This window comes from Coffea arabica, chromosome 2e, assembly GCF_036785885.1.
Source record: "Coffea arabica cultivar ET-39 chromosome 2e, Coffea Arabica ET-39 HiFi, whole genome shotgun sequence".
NCBI lineage: Eukaryota > Viridiplantae > Streptophyta > Magnoliopsida > Gentianales > Rubiaceae > Coffea > Coffea arabica.
This window is the reverse complement of record NC_092313.1, coordinates 35,206,068-35,217,704: the sequence shown is the minus strand read 5'-3', so window position 1 is coordinate 35,217,704 and position 11,637 is coordinate 35,206,068. Positions and strand designations below refer to the sequence as shown.

Below are 11,637 nucleotides of genomic sequence, written 5' to 3'. Positions count from 1 at the left end.
GCAAACCGGCGGTTCTCAAATTTTCAAATATGCCTCAAATTCAAAACAATAAAAGTGAAAGCTATTAGGTTCGAACTTTGGTCTCCATGACCAGAATAACGTGCGCGTACCGCTAAACCACAGCCAGAGGATATGTAGAATGTTACTTGACTTACCTAAAAAACTAAAATCAGATTAAATAAAAAAAACCCTAAAAGACCTAGCAAAGTGCAGACGGCACATTTCTTTTCAGTTGCCTCGGCTTCACTTCCTCCACTCCTCAGATTCTCCAATCTCCAGTTCTCCTCTTGATTTTTTTTCTTAATTTTTCTTCATAATCCTTCCACTTCCTAATACCCATGACAAGATCATCACACTATTATCTTTAGACAAGACTCCAGAGCATTTCCATCTTGTGAGTTTAATTTTTGCCTTTTCTTGATTTTTGTTTTCTATATTATGTTTAGTTGATTTTTGCCTTTTCTTGATTTTTGTTTTCTATGTAGAGATTAGAGCACTTATTTAGTTTTTGTGACAATACATCATGACATTTGTTCCGTCCATAAATATTTGCCGTAACTTGTGTATATGTCCTGATTTAATTTATAGTTAAATAAAAAATCTTGCCTAAAGATAACCAAAAGGATCATGCCTAACAGCAAAGTATTTTTCGTTTGAATAGTGGAACAGGAATAATAGGAATTGGAAAATATCTAGTACTACATTGTTCATTTGCTTTCCTCTCGTACTACGATGAAATGCTTACTAGACAATAATTTGAAATGTGCAATAAGATGTTTTTGATTAACCATTTTAATTATATCCAAAATAGTTTGTTTCACCAACTGATAGGGAAATAAATAAAAATAAAGTAAGAGATGTATATTTGTCTAAATTGGTTCTTCTAGTCGAGTATACTTGAGGAAATAAAGGATGCAACGCAAGTAAAAGATGGTGATGAAGATAATGATTGGAATATAACATGTTAATTAGTGATGTTTAGTAGCAGTTGATTCTTTTTTTGTTTGGTTGTATCTTTGTTTTTCAAAATTTTTTGGCTTTTTCTTTAGTTTCACCAATTAGATTTATATTTTTTATAATAAACTTTTTAATTTTTTCAGGTTAAATTGATGAAATTGTGAAATGGGTGCTGTTGCCTTGTCATGCCAATGATGGAAGTTTGTTATTCAAATTATTTGCCTTGACTATGAGTTGGACTTTTCTATGAACTTTTTTTGAATTGTGGAAGAACGTCAACATTTATTTTATTTATTTTTGTGTTTTTGTTTGTGATAATTGATGAACATTTGGACTATATCTATTTATGTTTGTAATGAATTATGAAAATTTGCGATGAATTATGATATTTTAGTTATATTTATCATTCCAGGTTTTATGTATAACTTTTAAAAAATTTATTATTATCTCAACTTAAATTTAATTTTAAGTTATATTGATGAATGTATTTTAGGAACTTAAGTTATTAATAATCATGTTAAATTGTACATTAGCAGTCAAGTTTCAGTGTAGAGTATAGAGTGAAGACCTGTGAAATACTCAGTATTAAAGTTGCAACTGCAAAAAAAAAAAAAAAAAGACGTTGAACCGTTGAACCGGCCGGTCGGACCGTGAACCGGACCCCTCTCCGGTTCGCTGGCCGGTCCGAGTTTAAAAACATTGATTACCACCAGGTTCGATGGGATTACCAATTATAGGAGAAACAATTGAGTACTTCACCCCTTATGCATCCGATGATATTCCACCTTTCTAACGCTTTTTTTTTTTTTTGCCTCCTATTTTACTTCACACCCTTTTCATTTCCAACTACTGTGGATAAAACTGACTCCGGATAAAACTCAATACTCCAGTGGTTATCTAACCACTTCTTAACCAGCTATCACACACACACATATATATATATATATATATATATTTTTTAATAATATGACAGCAGTAATAGTTAAGAATATTTTATCTTTGACTAGCTTTTCATTGTTTCCTTTTTTTTCCTCTTTGGGCAATTTCAGATACGGGCCAATTTTTCGCACGAGTATAGTTGGGCAGCCAATCGTTGTATCAACTGATGCTGACGTCAACTACCGCGTCTTCCAGCAAGAAGGTAATGCTTTCCAAATTTGGTATACTGAGAGTCTCTTCCAGATAATTGGGAAACAAAGTGTAGTTGCCCATCATGGAGGCTTCCACAAGTACCTCAAGAGCTTAACGTTCAAGTTTGTTAGCCCCGAAGCCTTAAGAGAGAAGCTAATATATGAAATGGATGAGAGCACTCAAGAATCTCTAAGATCTTGGAGTAAACTTGGAAAATTAGATGGTAAAGATGGAACTGCAGAGGTAAATTCATTAGCATCCTACTATTTGATTATATTAATCAGGACGAATTCGGACTATACGTACAGAGCATTGCTGAAAAGTAGTAATTAACAATCTCATTTTCTCCAGTTGGTATTTAAATATGCTGCCAAGAAGATGCTTGGCTATGAAGAAAGCAAGGATCAGCAAAAATTGAGAGACAGTTATAAGGCATTCATGGATGGCTTGATCTCATTTCCTCTCAACATCCCTGGAACACCATTCCACGCTTGCTTACAAGTAATCAATTGTTGTTGTTGTTCGTCATTTGGAATTCTTTTTATATTGAAAGATCGATGTTCATTATACCTCAAAAAAAAGATATTCATTATAAATATATGACTAAGTAAAATATATATGCTTTCATATATGCTGTATCAGATTGAACGAACGATATGATTTTTATGATTTTCATTTTCCAGGGACGTAAGAAAGCAATGAAGGTCATCCACGACATCTTTGAGAAGAAGCGCTCAGGCAATGATGGAGCTACGAATGACTATGACTTTGCGGACCATTTACTTGAGCAAATAAAGAAAGAAGACACTTTTTTGAATGAAGAAATTGCGAGGGACCTGGTATTTTTGTTTCTATTTGCTGCCCATGAAACGACTTCAACAGCTTTGACTGTGGCCTTGAGGTATCTAGATGGCCATCCACGTGTTATGGCTGAACTAAAGGTCCGTGACTTTCCGAAACTATTTGGCCCGCTGTCATCTGTATTTACCCTTTAATTCTCCAATTCTTGTGCAAGTTCAATACTTAAATGATTAATATTTTATATTTACTGACGGTATATATTGTTATGATTAGATGTTTACACTAACAAAATATGTAAGATTACTTCATACTTAAACAGTCAATCATTTTTGTAGAGAGAACATGAAAATATTCTTAAAATGCGAGAAACAGAAGGTTCTGCTATTTCATGGAAAGAGTACAAGTCTATGACTTTCACGCACATGGTACGTTTCAATTAACCAGACATTTCATTGTATCTATCATTTGAATCATATAGTGAGCTAGACCATTTACATCTTAAGTTTTGTTGTCTACTGTAGGTTATAAATGAAACACTTAGGCTTGCAAATATTACTCCTGGGATTTTGCGCAAAGTTGTCAAGGAAGTTGAAGTAAAAGGTATGCTTCAATATGTCATTTGGCATCTTCTTGAAAATCATTTGTCACACTTTCTTTATTTTGGACCAGTGATACCTTTCTCCTGCAGAAAAAAGGAAAAAAAAAAGAAAAGAAAGAAAGAAAAACTCTCTTTAGTAACTACTTGGGTCGGGCATTTTTTCATGGGAGTAATAATATAGAAAATAAATGATTTGTTTCCTTTGTTCTTCTTTTCCTCCATTATAACTTCCAGTTTTGACTAATAAGTGCGAATGATTTGCAGGGTATACAATTCCTGCTGGCTGGACCGTAATGGTTTGTCCATCATCTGTTCATTTGGATCCTAATGTATATAAAAACCCCCATGAATTTAACCCATGGCGATGGGAGGTAATTTGATCATCGACAGATTTGAGTAATATATGCACACAAGAAAGATAAACTTAGAAAACAAAAGTTAAACAAAATGAAGTAAAAATGATTCAGGGTTTTTCTGCTGTTTTTTCAATCAAAAGGGCAAAGAATTACACGCGGGATCAAAAAATTTCATGGCATTTGCTGGTGGTACGAGGCTTTGCGTTGGTGCTGACTATGCAAAGGTGCAGATGTCAATTTTTCTGCATTACTTGGTCACAAAATACACGTAAGGATTTCCAAATCACAATTCTCACCATCTTCGCTTAAATACATATAGAAGAAGCTAATTCCTATATAGTATAAATTGATGTCCACTTAACTTCTTCGGTTTTTTAATATGCATGATTGCAAGAAGAAAGTGATAACTGATCAAAAAACTTGTCTAATTTGAATTTTCAGCTGGAGAGTTACCAACGGAGCAGAGAGAATCCGGACACCTACTGGTATTCGTTTCCCCAAGGGATTGAATATTGAGATTTCAGAGAACAAATAGATTTTAAACCGGGCATGCACGAATAAAGCTTGTACTTTCAGCAGCGTATTTATGATGCAGTAATTTACTGTCATATTGTAATTTTACCTTCCAGCTGAGTTTCACTACATTGTAAAATTGCAAGTGTCCTAATAAACAACATTTTAAGTGGTGTCTTTCTTTTTTTTTTTGTCGAATACATCATAACTTCATTTCATTTTGTAAACTTGATATTACAAGATTTAGATACAGCAGATTCGCTTCCTCTGAGGTCACTTTGGGCTTCCTCTTGGAGCCACATGGGAAAACATACATCCCATTCAACATTTGTTGTTAGCTTGACAGCAAATTTTGCTACACTATGTGCACATCTATTCCCATCTCTATGCACAAAAGAGAAAGTACATTGTTCAAACAAACCTCTCATATTTGCTATATCCTCAAGGATGACCCCGATGCTGTTTTGCTGCTTTTGTTTCTTGTTTAGCATATCCACCACGTCTTTGCAGTCTGATTGAAGCTCAACTGCCCTCCAGTTTGCTTTCCAGGCCATTTGCATTCCCATCCTAATTGCTGCTGCTTCCTCCACCCGTGGCTCACTACATTTTACTTCAGCTCTTGCCCAGACTTTCATCAGCTCCCCTTCAGCATTTCTGGCCACAACACCTATACCTGTTCTCTCTAAATTTTGTGAGAATGCAGCATCAGTATTTAGTTTTATCGTACCCCGTGATGGTGGCCTCCATGTCTTAATTCTGCTTGAGATTGTTGTTTGTTGAATGAACTCTCCTGTTATATCTTGTTGGGCTTCTATATACTCATTCCATTCACCCACAGCTTTCTGCATTGTTTCCCTTGGGTCTGTCTCATAAACATCAAAAGCTGTCCTGTTCCTTGCCTTCCATATTTGCCAAAGGATATTCACAGTCAGCGCTATGTGGTCGTGTCCTTGCTCCCTAGTTTTTGCTCCTAATATCCCTTCCCACCATCTTACAAAATTTCCTCTCATATCCCTCAACCCATCCCATTGTATGGGTGCAAGTTTCCAGGTCGTTTCAGCCATGTTACAAAAGAACAACATGTGTTCTAACGTTTCCACCTCTTCCCCACAGCTACTACATATTGGACTGCCTTTGCCTGTTCGCTTATGTAGTTGCTCATTCACTGGCAGGCTATGATGCAGGCACCTCCATATGAAGTGCTTCAGTTTGTGTTTCAGTTGTAATGCCCATACATTCTTCCAAACTTTGGAGTTCTGTTGAGCATAACTTGTACTTCCTCTATCTCCTTGCCTTCTTTCCTTTTGTTTGTGCTTCCTTATTTCCATTGATACATCATATGCAGATTTTACCGTGAACGCACCTGATTTGGTGTATCTCCAATACAAACGATCCTGGCAGCCTGTGAAACTGAGTGGAATAGCTTTGATCTTTTGGATATCCTCTGCTATGAACCACCGGTTCAGTGTTTGCTGGTCCCAAGCTCCATCCACTATCAGCTCATCCACTTTTCTTAGTGTACACTGTGGTTCCCTTCTAGTCTTAATCCTCCCCTCCTCACTCCCTTGCAACCAGTTATCCTGCCAAATATCAACAGTTCTCCCATCACCTATTATCTTTCCTAGTCCTTTTGTCAGCAGTTGTCTTGTTCCAAAAATACTTTTCCATGTCCACGAAGCTGCTCCAGGAATGTCTTTCTCCCAGTTCTGTGGTTGTGCTAGGTACTTTGCCCTCATAATCTTGCTTACAAGCAAATCTGGACAGGACAGTATTCTCCACAGTTGCTTTGCTAAGAGTGCTTCATTGAACTTTTCCAAGTCCCTAAAACCCAGCCCCCCCTTTCCCTTCACCTGCGACATTTTTTCCCAACTAGTCCAATGTATTTTCCTCTCATTTTCTCCACCTCCCCACCAGAAATTTGCTATCATCTTATTGATATCCTTACATAGCACTTTTGGGAGTTTGAAACATGACATGGTGTACGTGGGCAGTGCCATTGCCACAGACTTAATCAAAATCTCCTTTCCTGCATGGCTAAGCAAATTCCTCTTCCATCCTTGTAGCTTATCTTTCACCTTGTGCCTAATATAGCTGAACACTTGTTGCTTTGATCTCCCTACTAGCATAGGTAGTCCTAGATATCTTCCATTGGCCGCCTCCTTCATATTTCCAAGTTCCGCACAGATTTCCTTCCTTAGCTCATGTTTTGTGTTGGCACTAAAGAAAACTGCTGACTTTTCATAGTTAATGGCCTGTCCTGAAGCTTGTTCATAGACTGCAAACATCTCTTTCATTTGTTTTGCTTCCTGTACGTTAGCTTTACAACAAAAAAGAGAGTCATCAGCAAACAAAAGATGAGACAATTTTGGGCAGTCCTTTCCCACCTTGACCCCTGTTACGACTGCATTGTTGAGTCTCTGATTCATCAAGTTTGATAACCCCTCAGCACAAATAAGAAACAAATACGGGGAGAGGGGATCTCCTTGCCTAATTCCCCTGGAAGGTTTCACATATCCCACTTTTTTGCCATTTACATTAAAAGAATAGACTGCAGTGGTGACACAGTTAAGGATCCATCTTACCCAAGTGGGACAAAAACCCATCTTCATCATCATTCTCCCAAGAAACTGCCACTCTATTCTATCATAGGCCTTTGATAGATCAAGTTTAAGGGTCATGAAACCATTTCTGCCTGTTCTCTTATTTTTCAAAAAATGCATCAGTTCATGTGCAAGGATGACATTATCAAGGATGTGCCTACCCGGGACAAAAGCAGATTGGGCAGGACTAATGCAGTTTGGAATGACTCTTTTTAGCCTGTTTGCTAACACCTTTGCAATAACTCTATAGACAACATTACACAAAGATATAGGTCTATACTGGGACAGGTTAATGGGAGCTTCTACCTTTGGAATCAAGGTCACTATTGTTTCATTCAAAGCTTTTAAAAGATGTCCCCTAGCAAGAAAACTTTGAATAGCCATCACAATATCATTTTTACAAGTATTCCAGTATCTTTGAAAGAACAAAGGGGACATACCATCCGGACCTGGGGCTTTATCCGGGTGCATAGAAAATAAAGCAGCCTTCACTTCCTTTTCATCCACTGGTTTAATCAGTTTTGCATTCATCTCCAATGTGACTGTACAAGGGACACCTTCAGTGACTGCTTCAAAGGCATGCGGTTGAGAGGATGTGTAAACTGCCTTATAAAAATTACATATTTCCTCCTCTATCTCCTGTTCCGTCTCACACCATTTCCCATCTTCCTTTTGCAGACATGAAAGTCTATTCCTTTGCCTCCTAGTTTTTACCCGTGCATGGAAAAAAGCTGTATTTTTATCCCCCTCTCTCAGCCACCTGCACCTTGCCTTTTGTGCCCAGTATGTCTCCTCTTGTTTGTACGCCTGACTCAGCTGCAATTTCAACTCAGCAATCTGCCCATTCTTCTCCTCATAATTTCCTGCCTTTGCTTCCAGGATCATTTTCTTCAACTCCTTTATCTTTTTTCCAAAATTTGTCTTATTTTTCTTATCCCATTGTACTAGACTTCTTTTGCAGTTCTTTATCTTCCTGGTCAGACTGAACATCTTGGAGCCTTGTTGTGGTTCTTCCCATGCTCTATCAATTTCTCCCTGGATTTGGTGATTTTGAGCCCAGCGTTTATCGAAATAGAACCTTCTCCCTTGTTGGCTTTTTTTTGGTATAGTGTCAATCATAAGCAAACTGTGGTCAGAGGCCTCATTTTGAATATGAACACACTTTACTGATTCAAAATGCATAGCCCAGTTCTGATTTGCTAATGCACGATCTAGCCGTTCTCTTATCTCCTTTCCCTCCCAATGAGAGACCCATGTCCAAGGCTTTCCTTCATAACCTATATCCACTAAATCATTTCGATTCACTAACCCCCTAAAATCAGTGAAGCTCCACTCTGGTCTTTGTCTTCCCCCCCATTTCTCCCCATTTGTCAAGATATCATTAAAATCTCCCGCCATGATCCACCTCTCCCCCCACTGATTCATTTTTCCTTCTAACTCCCTCCATTGGCTTCGTCTCTGTCTATCATCCGTACTAGCATATACTCCAATAAAGGCCCATTCACATCTTGCCTCCATATCCATCATGCGAGCAGTGATGTAAAAACTAGAGACCTCCACTTCTATCATTTTAATCCAGTGTTTCCAAAATAAAGCCAGACCTCCAGCCTTCCCTACCGAATCTACAACAGCACTGTCGTCAAAATTCAACCTCTTTTTTACCTTTTCCATAAACTTTTTTTGGTTTTTTGTTTCACTCAAAAATAAAACTCCTGGAGAGTGAAGGTGTATTACCTCCTTAATTGTTGAAGATGTCTATTGTAATTGTTGAAGATGTTATAATAGTTGCAGTTTGAGCTTCGACTAATTGTTTTTCTTCACCAAAATCAAGCCAAGAAACAATACAAGTATAATTATGCAGTAAGTATTGCTCCTTCCATCTTATAAGGTAAAACAATACTTGAAGAATTGCAATTTTTATTAATAGTGGATAGAATTTGAAACTTCATTTGTAGTTTCTGGCTCGTAAAGAATTGTGGGGCCATGATATTTGTTTAATCCTAGGTTTGTTGAAAATCTTAGATATTTGAAAGTTTTACCAAATCTTAGATTGTTGTTGTGGTCTTAATTACTTGATAACTGCTACATACTACAACAACTTATGTTTTTTGAGCTACAATTCATAAGAGAAAATATCTACTCTTTTGTTATTTTCTATCTCATAGACTGGCAGAAAAAAAAAAGTGTTTGTAGAGTAATACTCTCTCAGTTGTACAGACTAATGAGAGTAACAGCATGTGTGGTTAGACTGTTATATCCTGGGAGTGACAAGCCGAAGATTCTACGACACCGAAATTGATTCTTTTGCAGAGGCTTGCATCATTTTAAAGAGAGCGAAATATCCATACCTCAACCCATTACATTTGTGCATTATTATATTATTATTTTGACTATTTTATTATAGTTAATTTTATTATTGTTATTATTATTATTATTATTATTATAACCATTGTTAATTTTTCTATTTGACATTTGTATAATTGTTCCAGCGGAGCAACAATTTTAAAGTGATTCAGAACAAGATGGAGTTCAACTTACAAGTCACTTGACTTGAATAGCCTACCTATGGACGAAAAATGAGAAGATCTCAACTAATGAAACATGTTAACAATAAAAGAATGCTTATGAAGAAAAAGGGAAGTTGTTGAATTCCATTACTAGTATTATAATGACTTTTATAGTTTCTATGAAACTTCTTGTCCTAATACCAAAAGTCTTGCAAGGCTTAATAGGAAAATATGGCACTAGAGAAGTAGATCCGAAAGAGTTCAAATTGCTGAACAATTACAACTTGTTGCTGCACTAGACAAGTTGCTGCCATGCATTTTGAAAGAAATTTTTAAAGGTGCCTTCTTAACAAGTAAAAGTAAACTTCCAATGGGTATGATTAATTGGGTCATTTACTCTAATCGCAATAGATATATACTCCATTGCATGTTATAAAGTTGTGAAAAATAGTGGGGTTTCATAGTAATTTCTATGCTAATATGCAAAGAACTTGATCTTTGAATGTGATGTGTGTTTAGTTGTGTATCATTAATGCACTAAAATAGTGGGGGTTTTTTTCCTTTGCTAAAAATTAATGCAAAGAATCTGATATATTATTGAAGATTCTCAATAATATGGATTTTTATTGTGAATAACGAAAAAAAAGAATGTGTAGAATTTCATGTGGTACCATGTTATTTTTGCAACTTGTGAGTATGAATTTTAAAGTTGCAATTAAGTGCAATGTTAAATGACATTGAGTATAATGGTTTTGGATTTCTAAATTCTTTCTTTGAATTTGTGCAAATGGATATACACTCGAAAGTGTGAATATAATGTGAATACACTTGAAGTAAGTATTTCATATTCTTGCAGGAAGAAGTTCTATGGAAATTCCATTGAGATAGCAAAAATGGTTCCAAGTAGGTCTATGGAATTTACTGCTTGAAGATTGGAATTGGCCCTGTTTGAAGAGTAGAATCGTCAAATTTTCATCTTCCAACTTCTATTCCAATTCCAACACCTTTGTAGATGATCTCAGGTTCTTTGTTCTTTGGACTAGAATATCTGTGTGAGCCCTAATGCAACGCATGAGGATGCCCAGACTTTGGTTAATTTACAACTTTAGCAAATATGTAATCAAGCAATTGGATACTGATATGCAGATAAAATTCTCAATTAAATAACTTTTATTGCTTAAATAAACTTTTTAAAGCTATTATAATTCAATACACCGAATTCCTTTGTATAATGCTTGCGATGTGCAGGATCATATACAAGAATGGTCATACTTAGACTAAACATACTCCTAACAACGGTGAACTTTATTACTCCAACGCCATTGTTTCCGCGACCAGGAACAAGATTAAGCAAGCATGTGCTATGCACTGACCCTTCCCACCGTTCGTATGCTGCAATGGAGTTGATCTCGTCTATAAATCTGTTCAAAGCACCTTCATACCTGCTGTTAATCACCATTAGCACATGAGTAACATTTGAAAATTTTGCAAATGAAGTAAAATTTTGTTTAGAAAATCTCTCATATTCTCGCTGTATCAGACCAGAAAGTTGAAGCTAAGTGAGCCTCAACCAAGTACAGTGCATTGGAAAAGAAGTCAAAATTCTGACTCAGTAAAGATTAACTTATGTATCTTTGTGGAATAAAGATTAATGAATAAGAAGAAAGACTAATATCTTTCAGGTGTAAAACTCAAAAGACACTAAATAATCATAAACTTAAGCACAGTCTTTTAAAATGGCAAAGAAAAATATGTACAACAATCAAAATTTTCTCGTAATAAAAAATGACAAAAGAACTAATAAATTAAACTCCTAGATATAAGGTGAACAAGGTTTTTTCTTCTAAACCCTTGCCTATTGCCCAAAAACTTCAGATTACATGTGAATGTTTACACAATCTCGACAATTGCATTGGGGGGCAAATAGGGAGATTATACGGTTATCTAAAAGTATTGGAACCCATAAAAGTACATCATGTGGACATGGCTCTGAGTTTCTTCGGCTCTGGTACCACAGACCTAGATGTTACGCAAATAAATTACTATAAAAATAAAAATTGCCAATTTGGCAATACTACATAGATGCATCCTAGAACCAAAAAGTAAATGAAGACCGTACGTCAGATAAAGTGAGAAGATAAGGAGAATGATGATGATTTTGGAGCCCAGTTGAA

General features: G+C 36.1%; 1 protein-coding gene and 1 long non-coding RNA gene across 2 annotated transcripts; both read left to right on the top strand.

Moving 5' to 3' along the window:
- Window positions 1-1,675: 1,675 nt before the first annotated feature.
- Window positions 1,676-3,867, top strand: LOC140036254 (cytochrome P450 87A3-like). The gene is made up of 7 exons (XM_072077594.1): window positions 1,676-1,707; window positions 2,007-2,331; window positions 2,440-2,589; window positions 2,772-3,029; window positions 3,225-3,314; window positions 3,411-3,489; window positions 3,752-3,867. Exons 1-7 carry the CDS (start codon window positions 1,676-1,678, stop codon window positions 3,865-3,867), a joined length of 1,050 nt encoding a protein of 349 aa, XP_071933695.1.
- Window positions 3,868-3,976: 109 nt separating this feature from the next.
- On the top strand, window positions 3,977-4,375 carry LOC140037271 (uncharacterized). Its single transcript, XR_011841192.1, has 2 exons — window positions 3,977-4,111; window positions 4,285-4,375. It is a non-coding gene; the product is annotated as an uncharacterized lncRNA (long non-coding RNA).
- The last annotated feature ends 7,262 nt before the right edge of the window (window positions 4,376-11,637 follow it).